General features: G+C 39.2%; 1 protein-coding gene across 1 annotated transcript in view; it reads right to left on the bottom strand.

Moving 5' to 3' along the window:
• LOC117400326 (serine/threonine-protein kinase 3) overlaps positions 1 to 25,101 on the bottom strand; it is a 140,308-nt gene that overhangs the window by 5,509 nt on the left and 109,698 nt on the right. The window contains exon 10 of the mRNA XM_034000121.3: positions 24,539 to 24,714. Coding sequence (XP_033856012.1) covers positions 24,539 to 24,714 — 176 coding nt within the window. The remainder of the gene's footprint in view (positions 1 to 24,538; positions 24,715 to 25,101) is intronic.

The following is a 25,101-nucleotide window of genomic DNA, read 5'->3' as shown; positions in this document are numbered from 1 at the left end:
AAGACACGGCTCGGGCTGTAACAGGGGAGGTTTTCCATCACCTGTGATCCCATATGGTCAAGAATTACAGGATGGTGTAGATGGAGGCTTCAGATCCCAAAGGTTTTGGTGCATTGTTAAAACTAAATCAACAACCGTTTCCAATAAAGAATAAACCTGTTAATATACAATCTGTCCTTGCTACACGTATAAAAAAACGATGCACTATAAAAACCACAATTAAATAACCAGATAACATTTCTTGATCTGAAACACTGGGGATGATATTAAAACTCAATGTCCGTTAGTTTGCTTCTGTAAGATGTGCTCAGTATTATTACTCGAAAGTCAGATCCTCAAGTTATTTGATGGTAAAAAATAAATAAAAAAGGTGTTGCATTACTTACAAACAACAACCACAAAACAAAAAAAAACACACTTCATGGGAACAGATGGTACAAGTGCAGTCTGATACTAGTACCATGCAACTATGTAACTAGTAAGAATTACACCTGAGTTATTCAGCATTTCTGAAGACTCAGTGGAGGGGTCTCCCTTTGTGTCATGCTATTTTTGTAGTACCTTCGGGGTAATTTGGCTTTCCATGTAGTTTCCTTTAAGTGAGAGAAATTCTCCTTGCAAATACAAATGACCTTATTAATATTACAATACGGGAGAGCAGATTTAAATGTTTGTCTGCTTCCAATCTAGCCTTGTGCGACTACTGATATCACGCAGCTTTCTTTTTTAAACTGGGTTTCCACAGTTTTTGGCCACCACAAAAAATATAACAAACAAAAGTATGAGAAAACAAAACAAAAACCCAGACATAGCATTACACGAATACACTCCCCCCCCCCCCCCCCCCCCCCAAAAAAAAAAAAAACTAAAACAAAAAAAAACAACATTCATTAAGAAATTCAATAATGTATTATTTGCTGAACATTTTTTGACTGCTTATATATTTATTATAAAACCTATTATACACGCACAAATATAAAATATACAAGTTTTCCTACAGAACCATAGCTTCAGCAATTCTTATCCTTAGTTCATGAACAGAACTAAATACATCTTTTTAGGTTAATTATTCAGTCACAATGTTTAGTACAGTACATTTTCAAAATGCAGGGACAATGCAAGGCTCTCTCCCCTGTAGAATCTTGTTTATTTATTTTGTTATTGGGGCTCCAGTATGCCGGTAGTTCAACACATTTCTCAGTAGATGCTAATCCACCCAGGCATTTTTGTAATTTTCTGGAACTTTGTTCTGTAAGACTTGACTAGCAGCAAGCTGATGTTAAGCCCTATATTTGCCTTTTTGAACAAATTTTTTAAATCATGTCGGTAGCCCGGCAGTAATACAAGAGACCACTGGCACGAATTCCCAGCTATGCTTGGTTATTAAAGGTAAAAGCTAAAAGCAATATTTTTAAATCAATTGTAATCTGCAGTGGGAGCTAATGCAAAGAGGCCAAAACAGGAGTAATACTGTATGTTCACTTTTTCTGGCTTTAGTCTGAATTCTAGCGGCACTGTTCTGACCATGCTGTAAGCAAGACATTTTGAGATACAAGAGAAAGGTGCATTACAATAAATTATTCCTAAAAGGTTGTATTTTGTAAGAAACATACATAGTATTCTCCATGTATAACCATGTATATAGATTGCAGGCAAAATAAAATATTATGTATGCCTCAACCACCTGCTATTTTCTCTGGTCTTTATTTTGAAGCAATGTCTTCTGCATATTTTTACTGACAAGGTTTATTTCAAAAGCACCAACAACATTTCACACTAAACTGTTTCATATTCTTATTGTACATCTCTTTCCTGGAGGCAATCCATGAAATCAGTATATCATAATCCTGCATATTCCCTTAAGACTGTTATTTTTCCATTGTAAATTACCTAAGCCTTCTGGTGTTCTCAATCCACCTAGCATTCAGCAAACATAGCATTCAGACAAAAAAATTATCTTACATCTCAACACTAAAACTGAATACATTGATAACATGTTTAACATTCCTTTTTGTATGCAGCCAGACACATCTCCATCCTAGCGACTAGCCTACCACCTTTGTTTGAGTTTTGTTGGTAACCAATGCACATAAAAGAACACAAGAGCACACAGAGCCTGGAAATGAATCCACAATACTGTATATGTAAAATTATTAAGCAGGAGATTAACAGCCTGACAATCTGCAGGAATTGAAGGAAGTTCTCCAGGACATCTGGAAAAGCTTGGACCAAGGGTGACACAGTCCCTCACTTACCCATTGGCCAGGCAAAAGATGTCCTTTATTCCTGCTGTAGCAGGCACAATAAAACCATTCTTATTCTGGCTATGGTCTGTATATACTGGTAGGTTTAGATTGAAAACTATGCATATCTAAAACTTACATCACAAATATTTACAGAACAATCCATGGAAACACATATTATTATCTGTTTTTTAAGCAGAAATGATAGTCAGGATGTGGCGGAGCGGTGCCAACTTGAGCTCATGATAATTCAGCAAGGGGCAACATTGCTATATAATTATAATGTGTCTATCCAAGACAGGACACTTTCCAAGAATTAGACCTCAGCTCATCATTAATAGGAAAATACATGTCAAAAGTAATCCAGGAATTTTCCATAGTAATCAAGTAACTTAGCCTCATTTTCCCCAGGATGACATGGGAGGATTCATTCAATAAGTAGAGACAGTTATTGAACTAATCAATCTAAATTAAAAGTATGACAATGATAAGCATGACAGCAAAACTGTGGAAGCAATTAAGACTTTTCAGTATTGTTATTGTAGTCTGATCTTGATCCTTTCCAATGATCTCAACCCATTGGAACATTGGAATTGATTGCACAACAGTTTATTAAAAGTTCTAAAAATAACCTTATATAATGCCTAACCACAGCAGTTAAACAGCACCTTAGAGAATATATCTTGATCATACTACAAATACCATAAAAAAAGTTGATGAATGCTTACATTTCTTCACAAGCCAACACCCTGAAAAGGTTATGCTAAAATATTAGTTCGAAAAATACATTGAATGATTACACAAGCAGGAGCAAAAGAACCACTCCCCATTCAATTAAACAAAACTGAAGTCTACATTTAGGCAAGTTATTATAAGTGATTTATTTATTTTTGGCATTAATAATAATAATATCTACCCACTGTGATATAAAAACTTTGAAGCTGCAAAAGTCATAACATGCATTTCAAAAGCAAGATGTCAGTTTGAAAAATATTGTAAATGATGGATGTTACATATATAACTTGGGCCCTATTCAGCAAAGTCTGCAAACCCCTATGGCAATGGACATGGGCTGAACTTTTACATACAAATGTAGAGATTCAGCAAAACATCAAGTGTTGGCGTTTGTGCAAACTACATGGTCGACTATAAATACTGCTTAAACTACCAGGGAAGCAGGTAAATAAAAAAAAAAAGAGAAAAAGAGAAATAAAATAAATATGGAGTATGCACTGGATTTCTACAAGGCAAGACAAAGAGAGAGGAGAAGGAGACATTCCCAAATATTTAGAAGTCATCTGCCTTTTTTGAGCCTGTCTGACACACAAGGTATGCAGCAATTTTGCCTCAACACACAAACGATCACTGATATCTGCCAACTGCTTCAGGCTGACCTGGAAGGAGAAATGCGGAGAGCACACTGTTTGCCTGTAGCTCTAAGGGTACCCGCTGCACTAACATTTTATGACACTGGCTCGTTCCAACGTACTGGGGGTCACTGTAAAGCCATAGATAAAGACTTCCCCAAAAAATGCATAATAGAAGGCTCGCAAATATTTATGACTTCACAGTATATTGCAGAAATGAGCCAGTCGACTGTATCATGTGCAGTGCTAGATGTACCTGCAGCTTTAGTAAAGCAGGCAGGAGAATTCATCCATGTCCCTGTCTCTCACGAGCTGCAACAAAATACAAAGCAGGGTTTTCTTGGGAGGTATGGGTTTCCTTGTGTCCTAGGAGCCATCAATTGCACACATGTGCAGCTACGCGTATCAACATAGAATAGGCACCTCTACATAAATCGGAAGGGGATCTATTCTGCCAGTGGGCAATAAGTATGTGATGCCAACAACTACATCACAAATGTGTATGCAAACCATCTTGGCTCCGTTCATGACTTGTTTATCCTCACTAATTCACAGGTGGCAGCTGCGTTTTAGCAGGATGTCAGTCTGAGATGCTGGTTGATAGGGGACAACAGGTATGCACTGAAGCGATGGCTACTGACACTGCTGCTTAACCCCATGACCCCTGCCGAAAAGAGGTATAACCATACCTTTAAATGTGCTTGTACTGTAATTGAGCGAACATTTGGAATCCTCAAAATGTGATTCCGTTGCATGGATGTCTCTGGGGGAACACTACAGTACACATCAGAAGGTTAGCAATATCATCCTGGCTGGTTGTGTTTTATATAACATAGCTTTGTAATGGATGTGATGTTGAACTTAGAGGAAAGATTACACGGTTTGAGGGAAGCAGATGAAGATTTGTGCAAAGTAAACATATTTAATGTATTTAAGATTCATTTAATGTGTTTTCTTTTAACACACACTTCTTGTCAAAAGTAAAAATACATGGGGTTTCCATGCGGGTCAATTTACACGTGAAATGGCGATGCGCGTGCACATTTGGGAGAATTACTCGGGTAAATCAGGGCTGTGGCTGAAAAAAACATCCAAAGAGAGGGACAGGGTAAATCTCATTTACTCATGTAAATGATGAAACACACAGGAAAACCACGCACAGTTTTGCATGGAAACCCGCATTTCACATGTAAATGTTAGCATGGTAGCATGTTTATCCTTAACTATAAATATTGCAAGGGATCAGGTCAGTTGTTACTGTGGATTCCAAGATGGCAGAAAGTATTGGCTGATGGGCGACTTTATGATTAGCAGTGGAGTAGTTCACCTTAATGCTAATGTGGGCAGTCTTTTTTTATTATTGTTTTTTTGCTGTGTCTGGTCTGTCATGTTGTATATATCTTGTGGGTTTACAGTTCTGTATAAAACCACTTACCATGAACTGTGTTATGCATTTGTTATAGTATTAAAGCAGCTGTTTGAGAATACCCTTGCTGTAAAAACTACACTAAAGTTAAACACGAAGAGCAAGTGAGCTGCTTAACTGAATTCCTGTCCTTTTTTTGATCCCAGCTATGTCCAAAGACAAAACGCGTCTGCCCTCCATGTTAATAAATATAGTTTGTGAACTGGATGTCAAAATCCAGCTCGATCGTCCAAAACAGCGCAACAACATCCGAGTTGTTGATGCCCTCTCAGAACTGACCAAATAAAATTGCAAATGAATGTATTGATTGTGTTTTATTTGTTTGCATCATTAATATTTAACACAGCAGTAAATCCAACACAGCTTAAAAGAAAGGAGAGCATCTCTGATAGCACGAGTCTCCTCAGATCGCTGCTGTCCCATTGAAACTGGCGGCTGAGGTAACCTTCACAGTTGCCAAGTCCGCTTATAATAAATTTTTAGCGTCGCGGGTTGTAACTTGCATAAACACCCATACTCTAACATGGGCTGCTCTTGTTTTGGGCTTGTTGTGAAAGGCAGTGACGCTATTTTTTTTCTCGTGAGACTGTAACCTCCCTTTCGAGTGCCCACTACCCGTATTTGCCCAAGTGTGATGTTGAATGCTTCCTCAGCAGCTGTGAGCCATCCAGACGGGTAGGGTTTCTAAGCCAGGGTAGTATACACAGCATCACATGATTCCCTATATGCTATATCGCCTGAATGAAAGGGATATATATATATATATATATATATATATATATATATATATATATATATATATATATATATATATATATATATATAACGTCCGCCGGTTTCCAGCGATGGTATATCTGCAATACCTGAGTTGGTCAGAGTCATTTAATTTCGCCACGTTTTTTTATAGTTCTCTGTAAGTACTCACTTATATTTGATGTTTGCTAACCGCTTTAACTTTGCACTGAAACCAATTTAAAAGACGTTAACTACTCCTTTCCTATTTTCATGCTGAGTGGAAATAAATGTCAAAATTCACAGGTTTCGTCACCGCTGTGACAAAATCACATCCCCAATAATGACCATTAGAAAAGTAAATATATCTGACAATATATTTGGTACCTGTAATTATTAAAATTATTGGCCTTATAAATGTTATATTTCAAATAAAAATACATAAGTTACTATTTTTATCAGTTTACAGAATTTATTTTTGTAATTTATTTTTTTGTTCAACCTGCTCTTTTCCCTCCAGAGGCTTGTACCTTACCGAAATGGCTATCAAAGGAAATTTACTTATACACGTAAATAAAAACATACTTCACGTTCCCTGACTTTCTTTAAAGAGCATGTTCAAGTTCAACTCATTACATCATGCTTGTACAGTAGACACACTGTAGAGTGTATGTATTGAGTCCACAAAATCTCAAAAAGTGTTTCAGAACACCCTGCAAAGTTTACAAGAAATGCATCACATTACCTTTTGCTGTGTCCTGTGCTCTCCGTATCGCATTGTGTTACCCTTGCTGTGTCCTGTGTTGTCCGTATCGCATTACGTTACCCTTGCTGTGTCCTGTGTTGTCCGTATCGCATTACGTTACCCTTGCTGTGTCCTGTGTTGTCCATATCGCATTACGCTACCTTTGCTGTGCCGTGTTGTCCGTATCACATCACGTTACCGTTGCTGTGTCCTGTGATGTTCGTATCGCTGTGTTCTATTTTTAAACATATTCCTGGCTCTTTAAATATTGAATCCTATAGGCCTACCACGGATCATAAATCAACTGGGCAGGAGAAATAAAGTGGTCTTGGTGTATTCGTATCACACTCCCTCTTGAAACAAATACTGGTTTTCTGCTCCCACAATGTGCCACTCATTTCAATCAAAGCACCTGCATTGTTGCAGGTGGGAACATTAACTGGATACACTGCAATGTTTAGAAGATAAATCTCTCTCCTGGCGAACATTCCCCGAGTAAAAACTCTACCAAAGTGTCTAACACAGTCAGCAAGCTAACTTGACGAAAATATAACACAGTATATAAATAACAATATACATGTTCCAATCACTGAACAGGTCCTAATACAGTCAGCACTAGACCACGACTGGAAATTGTGTCCGGTCACCATGAAAAATAATAAAAGGATGTTTTAATGACTTTCCGCAAAGCTCTGATGTAGACCTACTTATTCATTCTAATACAGAACTCCATGGCTTGCATTGGTCACTTGTTTTCAACAGCTCATGAACAGAGCACCAGATGCATCTCTCTGTACTGGCAACATACTTTAGAAAACCATCTTGCCTAAACATGAAACATATAGTGCACTAGGGTGCAGCGGTGCATGGGATTTCTTGAACAGAAATTCAACAGATGATTTCTAGGAATTAGAGCTGTCCAATGATACAGTCTAAAACATCCAAACATATGGTACAGAGACAATAACACGTTAACACAAATTCTCCTCTTGCTTGAATACAGATCTTAAATAGTTGTATATATGGCTACGTTCTACATAAAAAAAGCCAAAATCGATCATACTGCCCGTTTTAAGGGGGCAGTACAGGATTAAAGGGCAATATTAACAATAACATACATACTATTCAACACAAGAACCAACGGCAGTAGGCTAGACACAAATGGACTGATTTGTAAGCATTTCTTTCACCACCTGAGACTTCTAATATTACCACAGGATCTCCATCAGTTTAGTTTTGCAGTGTGCTGGAGATCACAAGTATAATAATTAAATCACACAGGCTTTGTAAAGTCTAATTGAAGGCTTACTGTCCTCAACAACAAGCTGGTCAATAAACTGAAGTGGTTTCATTACATCAACACCATGACCATATCCTGATGCCACTATTACAAGTAGAGTACCAAAATACACCCACCTCAACATGAGTTTCTATGCTACCCTAGAGACAATGACTGAAATCTCATAAAAAACATATTTAAGGAGCAGAAAAAAACTCATTTTAAAAATGTGCATTAAAGTTACGTGTGAAAGCCACAAAAGAGAGATGATAAACAAACAAAAAAAAAAACAAACAGAATGAATTTGGAGAGACAAAGGGACTGAATCCAGTAAATGTAGCCTTACTGTAAATGTATATCTTTCCCAAAGGAAAACAGTATTATCCCAAATGTATAGAATAGTACAGGGGTGGCCAAACTTCCTGACCCTACGAGCCACATACCAACATTTCCATATGGTCGAGAGGCGCAAGACACATATTGTAAAACATGAAATGTGTGCGAGCAAGACATTTTCAATACTAGCATTGTTGTGCAGTACACTAGTTGTTAGGCTATCTCTTGATGGCAGCAAAACACACAAGAACAAGGGATAGAACATTGCAGAGGCTACACGGTGTTTGTGTAAGTGTTACTTTACTGTAGATCTACAGTGTATTAAACTTTAAATGTAACATACTGGTGTTTTTCCATTATTTCTGTTTATAATGTATGTATTACACACTTTAGATAAAATATATTCAGTTATTATGAAGCAAAATACAATAACTGACCTGATTTCACCAAAAACACCACATAAAAACACATTTTGTAAGGATTCTTTTTGACAAGCTCTTCCCTTGAAGATCTAAATGCTCAGTTTAATAATAATAAAAAAAATTAAAAAAGATGTGTTTTTGTATGACTTGTGTGTATTAAATACTTTTGAGAGCTTTGTTGATGACAAATTCACTGTTTTTATTACAGTACCTACTCATGACAAGGCAGAAGATATGTAAATAACACTCATTTTAGACCTGCAATATAACATTTAAACATGCATTCCTAGCGCCAACACTCCAATTTTATAAAAAAAAAAAGATTAATGCATCTGAGTAAGGACGTTTGGCATGAGCGATATTCCATGCTTGCCATACAAAACTCGCTTGAGTCGGTAAAGCAGCTTCTTTACTGAATGCCAAAAGGAGCATCTGCCTTAAGTGTGATCCAGGAGGATATTGAGATGAAAATGTGTTGTGATTTGTTTCATAATGATGTTTGGAGGTTACTCATCTTGTACAGACTACAGTGTGTAAACGATCTGTTGCAGAAGAGACACAGGTTTACCACTGTTTTCAGTGAAAGCAAACTCTTTCTTCCAGTCTGGTTTAAAGCCTCATACATTTGTTTATTACTCATGAATGGGTTGCTCAAAGCCATTGTCACCACTAAACGAACGAGCACTTAATTCAAAATTATGAAATTTACTTTCAACTACACATCAAGCTTTCACTCGGTGATCGAAATACACATGCGCCAGCGAGCTGTGTTGAAAGTCAACAAGTGACAAAATATCCTTGCAGTGAACAACATGCAGGCTCAGAGTAACAGGAGAGAGAGAGAATGGGAGAGAAGAAAGAATAAATTAACACGAATGAATACAGGAGAACAAAAAATAATAAACTAAATGAAACATTACAGGGCGTTACTTGGTGTGTTAGTGTCAGCTTCAATCTCTTCTTTTAAACCTATAAAAACTTTCCAGGCACTTTTAGTTTTATTATTATTAATTACTATTTTTAAAATAAAATTTAGGAGTGACCAATTATTTATTTATTTTTTTCCCCCCCAAATTTGGAATGTCCAATTATGTTTTTTCTCCTCACCGCAGCGGGTCCCCACACAGCACAGACGTGTATCACAAGCAGATGATTATGGAATTGGTAAAACAGTCTGATTGCTTGTCAGTGGTCACCGACGAGTCGACCGATGCCATAGATTAGTATGGGTTACACATTGTATTTGTTTTGCATCTGACGTACTAGAACTGAAAGTTGTCCTTGCAGATACACTTTACCTACAGGCTGTTAATTACAACACCGTTTCACAAGCTATTGTAAAGTGCTTGAATAACTTTGACGTTAATTTTGATGAGGTCAGTGCATTTAATCTCTATATCTGCTGTTTAAAAAAATAATAATCTGTACACAATGTATAAAATATACTGATGCACAATGAAAATGCAACGGTCTAAGTTTTACATCAGTAGCTCATTGGGCACATACATAATGTTATTTACATTTTAAATAGTGAGCAGATAGGTTTCTTTACTGAGGCGGTATGGTCCAGTGATTAAAGAAAAGGGCTTGTAACCAGGAGGTCCCCGGTTCAAATCCCACCTCAGGCACTGACTCATTGTGTGACCCTGAGCAAGTCACTTAACCTCCTTGTGCTCCGTCTTTCGGGTGAGACATAGTTGTAAGTGACTCTGCAGCTTGATGCATAATTCACACACCCTAGTCTCTGTAAGTCGCCTTGGATAAAGGCGTCTGCTAAATAAACAAATAATAATAAATTATAATATTGTTCCTTAGGATAACAAAATACTGAGCTCAAGTCCTGTGATTTCATAAAAACGCCAGGTGCTCAGTGGGAATTGAGTCAAAATTGCCAAAATGAGCTGATTAAGAATCTGTATAAACAGCCATTCGAAGACATGATTTTAATTAACACAAGAAGTGAAAGATATGACCATGCCCCGCTTGAGTAATGAAGATCGTCTGGTTGCTATAGGCAGCCTGTCTATGAGAGAAGCTGCCCGGAGAATGAGATGTTCTGCTTCAACAATCAGTAGACTAGTCCAGAGAAACCAGGAAACTGGCTCTGTGAGGGACAGGCCACATCCTGGAAGGCAGAAGGTCACCACACCGGCCCAGGACCGTCACATCCGACTGATCCATCTGCGTAATCGCATAAAGACAATGGCGACCAGCCAACCTTCGCCAGCTGGCTGCAGCTGCACAGAAAAAGTGGCGGAACATCCTACAGCAATCTATCCAAAGGCTGATCAGGTCTATGCGTCAACGCTGCCAGGATTGTGTTAATGCCTAGGGAGGTCATACCAGACGCTAACTTTGTAATTTTGACAGTGTGTCACGATTCTTTGATCTGTATTTTTGTTCACATTTTCTGTGATTTTGTTTGATATCTAAGTTTAAAATATTTAATTAAATCATTAGACCCGAGTGTTGCAAAATACGATACTTTACCCATGACACTGCCGTGAATTTTAAAGAAAATTTCTGCGATTTTCACAGGGCCTTAGTCATAAGGTTATGGTTTGTTTCATGATTTATTTTTTCAGTCTCAGTTCAAGACATATTTTTGAACAATCAAACCTACTGTACATACAGTGTTGTGCATAAAGATATATTCATAAACACATTTGCCAGTAGCAGGGATTTGGAGTACAGTCAGCAATTTTAACTACAAAAGGCAAGGCCACAAAGAAAATATATCCACTTGTGGGTTTTAGTGGTACACAGGGATACAGGGATATTGCACTTTAAATCAAACAGGCATGTTAGGAGAATACATCCTCTGATACGTCTGCAAGACAAAATTAGATTGCTCAGTATCACGATAAAATAGATCACCATGATCTACAGTACATCCATTGTGTGTACATGTAAAAGTATGACACACAATGGCAAAGGGGTAAATACTTTATACATGGATGGCAGGATAAGGTTCAGATTCTTCCATATACCCACCGACTCTCAATAACTTGGGCTTGAACAAAGTTCCATCAAAATGAGAGAAGGGGTTATTTAGATATATGCAATTACAGCTCCCATAAACCCATGGCTGGGGATAATATGCTGATGACTCATCACTCTGTCTTCAAGCATTGGGGAATAAAAATAAAAAAAAAACATAAAAAACAACATTTAAAAAGATTAGATAAATAAAGAATTAAACAGCAATGCTATCTAGAGAATGCATAAAAGAAAGCTTTCAAACATTTAAAGAGAATAGCGGGGTTCCGAAAAATATAGCGTTACACGTCCCCGTATGTAGCTACGACTATTTCAATAACGTACCTGTAATTTCTTTTCATTGGTAATATCCTGACACTTTTTCACACCTATAAATTTAAACTCTCTCTCAAAGGTCTTTTAAACATGTTTGCTTAGTGCACAGGTTTGAGATCAGGGGGGTGTCCTCTTTCTGATCACTGCCGGTAGGCACACACATTTTTTTCCTACACATTCTTGAAGAGACACAACCCAATGAAGCTGGGGCAGTGAAGAGTCTGTGTTTTTTTTCTTTATCTATTTATCTATCTATATAAAAAGGACCCCAAGCCGAAATACGACCCTATCAGGATGCAGAAAATGCACTTTACCCGAAGCCGATCTGAAGATCTGTTTTTGTACTTGGGTCATTCTATGCCAACTCAATGAGAAAAGGAACATTTCGTTGTACGTTCGTCTCAGATTTTCCTAGAAAAATTCACCTGGGGGTTTTCAGACACACTGAGTTCAGAAATGATAGCCATTTTTTTTTTTTTTTAATTTCCCCTTTGACCTGTGACCTTGTAAAGGTCAACCTAAAGTGAAAAAGAGACCTTGACCAGAAAAATCAGCCTAGGTGCAATTTAGATGCTACCATCATGTGTAGCACCTCGTTCTACTCGTATTAAATTGGGCTTTTCAGAAAAAAATACTAGGAGCACCCTACTCACTTCTGGCAAATTGCCAGACGAGGAGTAAAGTCTTATTCAAACTTCAGCCTAACCCTTTACCCTGTAGGGGATGTGGGTCCTAAAATGTAAGCATTGCTGTAAAATCCCCGGATACTAACATATTTTGCTTGATGCTTTTAGAGCTCATTAACAACTATCCAAACATATCTTTGGGTGATTTTTTGGAGTCCTCCCACGCAAGTTATTATGGCCTAAACTTGGTACAAATAGCAAAAATTCTAATTTCAAGGGGGTTTAATGACCAATGGTGGGACTTGAAACCAAATGTTTTTCACAGAATTCGGAAGACTGGTTCCTAAGGTTCTTACAGCAATACTTACATTTTAGGACCCACGTCCCCTACAGGGTAAAGGGTTACACTGAAGTTCGAATAAAACTCATCAGTTACTCCTCATCTGGCAATTTTCAAGGAAGTGAGTAGGGTGCTCCTAGTATTTTTTTTTCTGAAAAGCCCTATCCAATACGAGTAGAACAAGGGGCTACACATGATGGTAGCATCTAAATTGCACCCAGGGTGATTTTTCTGGTCAAGGTCCCTTTCTCACTTTAGGTTGACCTTTGCAAGGTCACTGGTTGAAGGCGTAATTAAAAAAAAAAAAAATGTCTATCATTTCTGAACTCAGCGTGTCTGAATCCCCAGGTGAATTTTTCTAGGAAAATCTGACAGACAGGCAACGGCACTGGTTGAGTTGGCAAGAAATGACACACTTTTGAAATGTAAGTAAATAAATAAATACATACATACATCGGATGGTTTGATCATTTTATTTATAACGCATAGGTCAGCAATGCATTTATTAGGCCAAGGACACGTAACCCGCAACCCATGGGCCGCATGTGGCCTGTTTATCGCCTGACTGCGGCCATATATTTATATATTTTTTTTAAACCTTTGTTGAATTTTTCGCATAAAAAGCAGCACACAATTTTAATTTGTACTGCGGGGGGTAATTGCTACCCTGGAGAATGATTCCAACTAGTCTCGTTTTTACATGAAGGGATGAAAACTAAATAAACATGGTCTATGGGTAGAATTGTACACAGTTGTTTATTTGTTTTATAGTTTTTCTTAAGATGTATAACTGAGTGTCTGAAGTAGTGGATGAACATACTGTAGTGATCTGTGTACTGTATTCCTGCACTGTGTATAGTATTTCCTGTTGTATATTTCTCGCTGCTGGTTTATTTACCTCTGTCTGTATCTGTGTAATTCTAGCCTGCTGTGTGCGTTCTGTGATTCCCTTGTGATTGGCTGTTATCTGTCTGTCGTCATTGGCTGTTGTATCCCTGTGCCCATTGGTCCTAGTGTGCGGCTGAGGACCAATGGGATGTGTGTCAGCTCTGGTACCCTGATCTGCATAAGGAGCAGAGTAGAAGGTATAAGAACGGGCTGGACCTGGCGTTCTGTGTCACTGTTGTAACCAGAGTTAAAAAAAGATCATTAAAAGGAAAGCATCATCTTTCTCTTGTATTCCCGTCATCGTATCAGGTGACTTCAATTGTGCTCTAAGGGACGTAGACCAGAGCAGGCCACGCAACGACCACTCTAGTAGAGTTTTGTCCTCCGTAATATCTGATTTCTCCCTGTGTGATGCAGGTAAGGACCTGGTGCCTCCCTTTACCTGGGTGAGCTCATCTGGGACCTCCTTCTCCCGTATAGATCTCATCCTGCATACCAGCTCCCTTACGAAGACGGCAGTAGACACCCAGGCCGTCTTCTTCTCTGACCATAGGCTCCTGCAGGTAACATTGCAGGTCCCTCAGACCTCCCAGATGGGGTCAGGGGTCTGGAAATTAAACACCTCCTTACTCGACGACCCCTCCATAGCTGCAGCCTATAAGAGCAGGCTTGTTGAGTGGACCACTTTGCGTGACCTATTCAACTCCCCTATAGAGTGGTGGGAGATGGTCAAAATGAGAACTAAGGGTTATTTCATAGCAGCAGGCAAGAGGAAAGCAAAAGAAAGGAGGGCCAAATATAAACACCTGAATGCTGCCCTCCAGCGTCTGAGCCTGCTTCAGCTTCGGGGGTTCCCTGTAAGCGACGAGATAGCCCAGACCAAGCTGGATCTTTCAGTGCTTTGTAGGGAAGAACAACGAAAGGTCATGCACAATGCAAAAGTGCAAAAAATGGAGGAAGACGAAAAGTGTACCCGCTTCTTCTTCCAGAAAACGAGGGAGAAGCGGCACTTGATGTCCTCCATGCTCGACAGCAGTGGGAGGATAGTAGAGGATAGTGAGGGAGTGAAAAAAGTGATAGAGAACTTCTATAGGGACCTATATAACATCAAAGCTACAGATGACACCCTGATAGGAGCCTGACTCAGTGCGGGACGAGGAGGAGGAGGAGGAGAAGGACCCAGAACTCACGCTGGAGGAGCTCACCCAGGCGGTTAAGACCATGAACACCGGTAAGACGCCAGGTCCAGATGGCATCCCGGGTGAGTATTACCATCTTTTTCGGGACACGCTAAAAGTCCATTTAGCGGAGGTCTACAGAGCGGTCTACAGGGAGAAGCGGTTGGGCCCTTCTATGCGGGAGAGTGTAATTACTCTCCTTCATAAGAAAGGGGAAGTTAAAGATCTACGGAATTGGCGCCCAATCAGCCTCCTTTGCGTGGATTACAAGATACTAGCCAAAGCTCTGATGCTCCGGCTACAAGTACACCTCCCTTTGGTCATTGGCCCCGACCAGGCTTGTGGTGTCCCAGGGAGGTCCATCACCGATATTTTAATGTTAACAAGGGACATTCTGGCTTATTCTAGAGAATGGAACCATCCCCTCTGCCTGTTCAACCTTGACCAGGAGAAGGCGTTCGATAGGGTAAGCCATGAATATATGTACAAAGTGATGGACCAGATGAAATTCGCTCCTGGACTTAGGGAGTGGGTTAAAACTATCAATACAAACATTAGTACCTGAGTCTTGGTGAACAGACACCTGACTGGTAAAATATCTATCCAGTCAGGGGTCAGACAGGGTTGCACACTATCCCCACTGCTATATGTCGTGTGCATTGAACCCCTCCTGCAGGCAATTCATAGGGATACCAATATAACTGGTTTCCAGCTACCTGGATCCAACGGGGTCCAGGTCAAAACAACAGCTTATATGGACGATGTGTCACTCATTTGCACCAACACATCGTCGGTACCTCGGATTAGTAATATCCTTGAGAAGTACTGCACGGCGACCGGGGCAGTGATTAATAAGTCCAAGAGCGAAGTCTACGTGTCTAAAAATTAGCAGGTAGATAGGGAACTGTCGGACATGTACCCTGTCAAAAAGGACACAATCAAGATTCTGGGCCTCATTTTCGAGAACAATAGCTCAGGGGCCCAGAGCTGGACGGCGGCCATTAACCAGGTCCGTAAAAAGATTGGCGGATGGAGCACAAGATCCTTAACAATGACGGGTAGAGTATTAATAACCAAGTCTATACTGTTCCCCATCCTCTCTTATGTAGGAAAAATCTTTCCCCCAGACAGGACCACCAAAAAAGTGGTGGACCGCATTATCCACCGCTTTATCTGGGGCAGCAAGATGGAGAGGGTAAAGCGAGCCACCTTGAGTAAAGCCGACAAGAAGGGAGGTAAGGGGGTCCCAGACGTTGTGCAGCTCACCCGAGTGCAGGGGCTCACGCAAACTATCAAGAACATCCAGGCCCTGGACAGGAAGGTATGTTACATGAATCGTTTCTATTTTGCCACCTGTCTCAGGGCCTTGGGCCTCTGCACTATTGATAACACCGTGCCGTACTCCTGGGACCCCCCATTGTATTATAGAACCTTAAGGGACACTATATATAAATTGGCCTCCTGGGAATACAAGGCTGTAACTAAATATCTTGCCGGTTCCCAGGAAATTGAAAAAGTAGCTACTTTCTCCCTCACCCAAAGCCAAAAAATCTGGGAGAATGTGTCTCACAGCTGCCTCAGTAATGTCCAGAAGGATATAGCATGGAACACCGTCCACAGTTCACTCCCCACTCGAGCATTCATGTTCAGGAGGGGACTAGCCCAAGTAGAAACATGCCCCTATGCAAAGTGCCGCAAGAGAGAAACACCAGCCCATATCTTCTGGGAGTCTGATGTGGCTGGCAGTGTCTGGCTCTCTGTCTCTGTCTTCCTAAACAGGTTTGCTGACACGGCCAAGATGACCGCTGAGACTGTGCTCTATGGGCCTGCGGGAGGAATCGCTACCAGCACAGCTAAGTGCGTTTGGCGTGTCATCAATGTTGTCAAGCAGATCCTGTGGGAGGACCGTAACGTCTATGTCTATCACAAGCAGGAGCTAGACACTATCACCACGACCAGAAGGGCACAAACTCTTATTAAGGACTTTGTAATTCTGGACATCCGGACCCTCGGGAAGGACAAGGCCTGCGCGGAGTGGAGGATCGCCGGACTTCAGGACGTGAAGATGGAATGAAGGAAAAAACTGGAACCGCTAGCTCCTAGGAGCGGGACTACGGGGAACCGCTAAGCCTTTTATTTATTTTGTCATGCCAGCATTCCGCCCTTTTTAGCTGGCATGACCGTTTTTGAACGGTGCCCTGGTTTTATGTAGCCTTTTTGTTTCAGTTTTATGGACTTTTATTTGATTTATTTTGAATGTTTTATTTGATTTTGTTTTGTTTTGTTTTATGTATCTAAAAGATTTTTAATGTTAACTATTAAAAGTTACATTTTAAGTGTTTTAGAATTTTATACACTGTCCCCTTTCCCCTGTACCTGTTTTAGTTCTATAGTTTTATTGTTCTGTTTTATGTTCACTTTTGAACTTTTTTAGAGAGCACTCCCCGGCCCTCACAAGCACTGGTTTTTTATAGATGGTTCTTTTTTTCCAGTCACTTTTAAAGCAGCACAGGTTTTTTTTCATGTTGATTTTAATCTGTGTCTGTTTTAACCATGTACAAAGCACGATTGTCTTGGTGTTTTTAAATGTATTTTAAATGCTTTTAAAACAAAATGTATGTCTGTATGCATGAATGTCATCTTTAAAAGAAATGTATAATGAATGAAAAAAAGAATGGGTGTAAATGTAAAAAAATGTAAAATCTCAATAAAAGAGTATTTCTCTTGTATTCTGCCTCCTGCAAGAAAGCTACAATACAAAATAAAATATAGTACGTGCCTTTCTTAAAGTAAATTTGCCTATTTCTCTTCATACAGGAGCATCTTCAGTTTCATACAATATTAATACATAAATAAGTGTGGAGTAGTGGTTAGGGCTCTGGACTCTTGACCGGAGGGTCGTGGGTTCAATCCCAGGTGGGGGACACTGCTGCTGTACCCTTGACCACTTTACCTAGATTGCTCCAGTAAAAACCCAACTGTATAAATGGATAATTCTGTGTAAAAAATAATGTGTAAAAAATAATGTAATTGTATGTAAAAATAATGTGATATCTTGTAACAATTGTAAGTCGGCCTGGATAAGGGCATCTGCTAAGAAATAAATAATAATAATAAAGTTAATGCAGTAATAGGTATATTGCATGCCTATGCTTTTAAATAGAATTATGGAAGCTGTCTGTCTGTCTGCCATATAAAACACAAAATATTATACAAATAGTAAAATGTCTCTTGAATGTGCATTCATTGTTTGCAATTATACCTGACAGTTCCCCAAGTCAGCAGCATCTTCAGTTCATGAATCCCTGAAGTTGAGAGGGCCTGCAGTACATTTGTTCATTACATTTCTCCAAGCAATAACCGCTACGTGATTATAATATATATAATAGCATGTCACACATACAACAAGCCATTTTATAAAAGTGCATTTTTAGTCTTGACTTGAAAACTGGTCCCAGCTTCCCTGACAAACGGTGGCAGAGCATGCCATAATTTCAGAGCTTGTGACCTCAGAGTGCTGTTTGGAAGATACTCCTGCAAATATCTAGGTGCTAATCCATTCCGGGCCTTGTAAGTGAACAGCAAAATCTTAAAACCAATTCTATACTACACAGGGAGCCTGTGTAAAGAGGCGAAAACAGGGGTAAAACGTACACTTTTTCTGCTTTTAGTCAGAATTCTAGCGGCGGTATTCTGAAGTGGGATACCACATGTTTTGGGACACCAGAAAAAAAGTGCATTATAATAATCAATTCTAGATGAAACAAAGGTATGCATTAGTCTCTCGGCATCAGATGGTCATGGAAATAGACTGACAGTCATTTTGTATTTACAGCCAATGCGGGATGTATGTAACAGACATACCTGTTCAGATTTTGCATTTGTTGGTATGCCAGGACTTCATATGGTAAAATGAGTGTAAATACTCGATCATCATTGATGCATGACAACACATTCTGTGTAATGACTAAAATACAGTTTGTATCCACTTTGAATTCCAAAAACTAAACCTAAAATACACTGGCCTTACCAGCTGCTACACTCTTCACATCGTGTGGCATCCGGACAGTTCTCTCAACCCGCACATTCACCAACTGGCAAGTTTACATAATCTATTTCCATCCGCAATACAAGATGGTTATATTCTTTGTGTTTCAAACATCAAGGTAGGCCTGGATTGTATCCTTTATCTACCATCTCTCTTCCTATTGGCAAACATTCAGCTGGTCCTTGTTGCCAAAATTCTTATAAATGTACCTCTTGGTAGCACCAAGAATAACCCTCCCAGTATGTTTCTCTCTCTATCTCGCTCTCTCTTATCTTCAACATTCAGTCTTCATCAAAATACGCAGAAGTAATGAATACAAATGCTCCTTCTGTATATTATGCAGATGATGACATTAGTGGGGACACAAGCTCCTGATTGATTTTCCCGATTTATCCATTCCCTTGCTTACTGTTGTTTCTTGCCTTTCCTGTTGTCACAAGCTTCCATATTCCTTCCATGTCTGCTTAGGAGCTGGAATTCTATTAATCCATTTACCTTTACTCTATTTGGTTAGATTCTTAAATTGTGTTTACATATTTGACTCTTTCCTGCCTCCCTGGCAGTCATTATGCCACACAGATTTCTGCCACTCGATACAAAGAGCTTATCCAGTTCCTGGTTTGCTGAACACGTCAGTGAAGCTGACAAAACCCATTTCTTTTCCACATCAGTGCTGGCTGATGCATCATCTATTGCAAACTTTATCCTTTCCAATCACTCTACAATGTGTCCTCCAAAAAAACTTGACTGGAAATGGAAATAATGAGTCTCAGTGTAGCTACTGAATATTCAGCACTGTCTATTATCTCACAAACCTCTGAAGTTAAGTTGCAATTTCTTACAGACTGTAAGCCAGCATTTTAAAACTTGAAATGAAAACTACTTTATCATGCAAAAAAAATGAAATAAAAACTAAAATGTTAAATTTAAGTATATTTAATAAAAAATTATATTTATAATACATATGTACTTCTCACTCGTGATTTAAACTATATTTTCCCTTTATAACCAACTAACCTCTGGATTCCTAGAAGTTTAATTTCTGGAGTAGTTCATTTCCCACAGCTGCTTTTTTGTTTTTGTGACAACAGAAAGCCTGTTGTTATCTCTAGTGGACCTGGCAGCTCAACCTGGATTCAGTGCTGCACCGAGTGACACACGCAAGAGAAAACATGTTACTTTCGTTTTAAATTAAAAATGTTTTTTTTTACAGTTTTGTATGTACATATACCTGTTTACACACTAGTTTCTTTTGAAATGTTTATTTTATTATAGTTTTTCATTTTTTTGAAGTAGTGCTTTATATGCGGTAAGTTAAAAATAAACCTTTTATGTTTAATTGTTCATTTAAAGTGTTTCGGCTGTGCAGATGTTTGATATGACGTGCTTGAATAGAACTTTTGAGTTGTATCCAATAGTTTGTCTTTCATTTTAATATTGATGTTGTTAAAATCTAACTGTCATAATGACTGCTGACACCGGTTTTAGGTATGAGTATAACCGCGGTGGCTCGAGTGTTAAGCACCACGCTTAGCCTCCAGTGAGGAGGCCATAGGTGGCCATAGCCGCCGAGCCCCTTTTAAAAATTGTACTGCCAGGAAGTGAGCTCCTGGGGAGACCGTCAATTTCGACATGACAAGCCAAAATGGCTGCAAGATAGATCTTTAAAAACGTGGAGGGGGATTTCTCCTGGTCAAAAAGCTGCAAAAATGGCAGTATAACTGCCATTGGACAGGTTGTGGGGTCGAACCCGAGGCAGACACCACATCTGGAAAACACCCCACTTGTACCCTTACTGTGAACGTGTGGACTGTCCTCTGACATTCTGCAGGGTGTCAATGACCCTGTTAGAAAGCCCAGGGCAGCGCAAATGGAGCCGTTCAGGGGCCCCAGTGCCCCATAAACCTGTCCTCCTCTTGCCTACACCAGTTTTTTAGCCATGTGTTAACTTCCAATCATCGCTTGTTGTCTTGGCCCTGCGCGTGGAACCAACAGTATTTCAGAGAAAACTACTGTAGCGGCTACTTTTAATTCTTTGCCTAGCTCTATAAATTTATTTTTACAGAGTCTCATTACTCTGTTTACCTATGCCATTTGTTCCTACGTGAACAATGACAACTGGATCCTCGACTCGCCCAGGCCAAGAGCCTGTCCACCCGTGTCGTGATATCGTGCACCTGGGCGCCAGGTAGGCAACACACCATTCGCAACTCAGGATCACGGCTGCACACCCGACTATCTATGTTCCTAATGATTGAGTCCCCTATGACTATTGCTGCCCTTACTGAATTTCGCCTGGGGGGCCACGGCACTGTGGTGCCCTGGCCACCCACCACGCCCTCCACTGTGCTTGCTGTGTCCGTTATGGCTGTCTCTCCGAAACCTGTTCAAAATATTTGGCACTGCAGTGGCTTTTTTGTCAAAGGATGCACTCCTTTTCCTTTTATTCCATCCCACTGTAACCCAGTCCCTACCTAGTACTGACTGTTGTTCACTCCCACCTCCTCTATTTGAGTGCACACCTCTCTAAAAGACTGTTCTATAAAATCTTCCGCTTCTATCATGCTGTGCAGTCCAGACAGCCTTGCCTCAAGGCCTGCCACCCTAGTCTCAAAGTCAGAGACCAGCTGGCATTGTTCACAGGTGTTTTCCCTCTGGATGAGGTTATCCAGAAAACAGGGGATGTACATTAAATGTTTCGATCTAAAAACGAATCCATGGAAATCGTGCAGAGCACTCCATTCAGAGTTCAACTGATCGTTAAAGGCCATAATATCAGCAGTGGACTCTGCATGTGTGTGCGCCAATGAACCTGAGACCAGACTAGGGCCCTGAACATGGCTCAGCAGTAAAAGACACGTACGCTTCCTGTTCTTGTAAATGGACAGTTCACAAAGTAGTAGCAGTATTTGTTGAACGTTCTTTTTCTAGAATGTTAATGTCATTGAACATCGAAATTAGTGTTCTAAGCATGGAAAATCCAGAGGGGGTAGGTCAGTGGCTGTTTGGGAAGATTAGCAACAGTTCATAGGTGAAAATGTGTGAAATTCAATGCTCCAGTTACAACTGCTGTAATCTTGGAAGGCCACGATTGGGTAAGTAAAATTGGAACATTTCTGTAGCATAATGTAAAATCGTACAAAGTACAAAATATTAGCATAACCCGTCCTTAATTTCCATATAACACCCACTGGCATGGCACTTAGAAGCCTGTTGTAAAGCCTTGTCAAAATAAAAAAGGACAAAGGACAAAAATAGCACGACAGTCATAGCATACCACCTCTATTATCACTGTAAATGTAGTCATTGTGCACGCCTGGCATAAGTTGTGAAACACTGACTGTTTTTGGAATCATGAAGACAGCTTGTCTACTAAAATGTACATAATAAAAACCTATGGTCATAAAGTATGTTGTACCTAACAATTATTTACTGATTATCTTGTGAGAGTGAAAAATGATTCACTGTGTTTCACCAGTCGAAATTAAACTGCTTGTCAAATATAATGAAGGGATTATTGGTTTTGGATTTTATTGTTTCAAACAGTGAACAAACTGAACGAATACTGTGACTACTAACTCACTAATTAGTGCACACTGACACTGTTTTTCTTTCATAATGTTTCATTTAAGGAAGTGATATTTTGTTTTTAATGCTCTATTTAAATGTGACTTTGGCCATCATGTTTCTAATCTGATTATGTATTACTATTATTTTGCATTTATAAAAGGCCTCCCCTGTCCCATGTTCCTCTAAAGAAACACCTGGTTGTATTAATTATTGAAATGTCTAACGAGGGTAGGTCAAATCATTCTAGGTTTTATTGTAAGCTTAGTCAATCACACATGAACTTCATTATGTATGGATCAAACTACCATGCAATGGTCTCATTCACACTCCTGTACAAAAATTGATCAGCATCAGGATGACACATCAAGGATGATTTTGACAATGGCGCTGCCCTGCTTTGTTGTTCGGCCATGTGTTCAGATGCAATAAATAAATCCTATTTTAATCTTGTTCTCATCTAATCCAACTGCTGCCCTTCGATTGTTACACTTAAATCACATCCCTGAAGACAATGAGCTATAAAATACTGCAACTCATTCATTAGTTAAACTACAAAGCAAAGAAACGCTTAATGGCAGTGCCACTTGTGATTTGGTCAAAAGTCTACAGCAAGAACTGAGCTAATACCAGGAGACCTCATTGCTACTCCCTCAACAGACACCAAATCAAATGACTCATGATCCTTTTCTTATTGGTGCTGAAATGAAGTGGCGACCCACGAGATGAAAGGTTGCATATTCTATTGCCAATCCATTGAGTCACTGCTTCATCACAACAATCTTAGAAAATATTCAATACAAGAAACTGGTGTAGTTATATAAACTGAAGCTCCATTTCCCTACTCAAGACCCTTCTGTTTTTTTATGCTTTTTTTTTTTTTTACATTATTTCACCAGACAGCATGAATCTTTTCCATTAAATACCAATAAAAAGGATCCTCTTGATAAACAACATATTCAAAGCAGAATTCAGATGTTTTTGGAAATAAAATATTAGGTTAAAATTCATAAGCAATTTTAAAAGATGAATTAAAAAGAGGAGAGGAAGAGAGGGAGATACTTGTGGGGGGGGGGGGGGGTGGAGGGGTGACATGTCTGATCAAATAGTTAGTAAATAAGAAGTAATATTTGTGTGTGTGAAAAAAGTGTGACCTGCAACAATGTGGCAGTCATTTTAGGTCACGGGTCATATTGAAACGTGGCATTAGATTTTGTCTGGAGGAGTTTTCATCACACTGAAAAAATGTGGTTGCTAGCTGAAATGGTTTATAAAGATACCAGTAGTAGTAGATGAAGTAGAATGGAAAATAAAGCTACCCTCTCTGGGATGCCTAAATATAGTAATGTACAGCAGGCTTCATTTCAAAAGTCTAGTGTAGGTTTGCCCCTTTTTAATAGGCCTCAACACAAATGGTGCTTTTCCCAGACACTGTGATGTGACACCTTTCTTCAGGGTCATATTTAAAGTGCTGTATATGCTATTAGCATTTGCGTTAAACCTTGCAATTAGTCCCAATTATAGAGCCAGAGATATAGCAAGCATATTAAATAACAGGTAAAAAAACAAAGGCAACGCTATATTTTGCCTGCAGAGATATGAGCAGTAATGGATTTAGAGACGTGGTGGGTTTATAAAATTATGCTTAAATAACAAAGCAGGAAATCTAACAGAAAAAACAACAGAAGAATGTTATGGAGTAGTCACCAAGGGCATCTCATTCTTACTATTTATTTATTATTTACTTGAGCAACACAGTGAAAATCCAGACAAAAAGCATGGTATAGAGAATCAATAATCTGCTCCTGTCTATCTCACTACTTACCAGATCTATACCCAGTCATTGTTATATTCTTCTGCCTCTTTGTACCGATTAACCTTCTTATTAGTTTGTAAAAATGAGGTGCATATAAATACAGAAGCTTGTTCACCTAATTGCAATACAAATGTTTTTTTGTTTTTTTTAAATTACATGCCTTTCCCTTTCTGTTGTGAACACAACTACTAGAAATAACTGGATACTTACAAAGTCAAAGTCACCATCCTGTGGAACCTTCCAATTATCTGGGAAGATATTCTTTGCTATATGGTAAGGCTCCTGCTTGTTTTGATTGCAGTTTTCATGAGCTTTATTTTTCGAATCCTGCTTGTCAAAGTAATCCATGAAGGAAGGTCTTTGTGCTTGTTGTGAAGTAGCATTTCCTAGATGAGAAAAAGCAATTATATAAAAAATTATATATTCCTGAGAGTCTCTTCTGTCGAAAAAAAACAAAAACAAAAACACAACAACAACAACAAACAACCATATTCTAAAAAGGAAACCAAACTGCTTCATGGACTGAACTAATTATTTACTTATGTTATATTTAGGGACTCTGATTTTCGGTTTGGGCAGCAGTGTGGGGTAGTAGTTAGGGCTCTGGACTCTTGACCGGAGGGTTGTGGGTTCAATCCCCAGTGGGGGACACTGCTGTTGTACCCTTGAGCAAGGTACTTTACCTAGATTGCTCCAGTAAAAAAAAAAAAACAACTGTATATATGGGTAATTGTATGTAGAATAATGTGATATCTGTATAATGTGAAATAATG

This window comes from Acipenser ruthenus, chromosome 4, assembly GCF_902713425.1.
Source record: "Acipenser ruthenus chromosome 4, fAciRut3.2 maternal haplotype, whole genome shotgun sequence".
NCBI lineage: Eukaryota > Metazoa > Chordata > Actinopteri > Acipenseriformes > Acipenseridae > Acipenser > Acipenser ruthenus.
The sequence above is the reverse complement of the archived record's forward strand: the minus strand, read 5'-3'. Positions and strand labels throughout refer to the sequence as shown.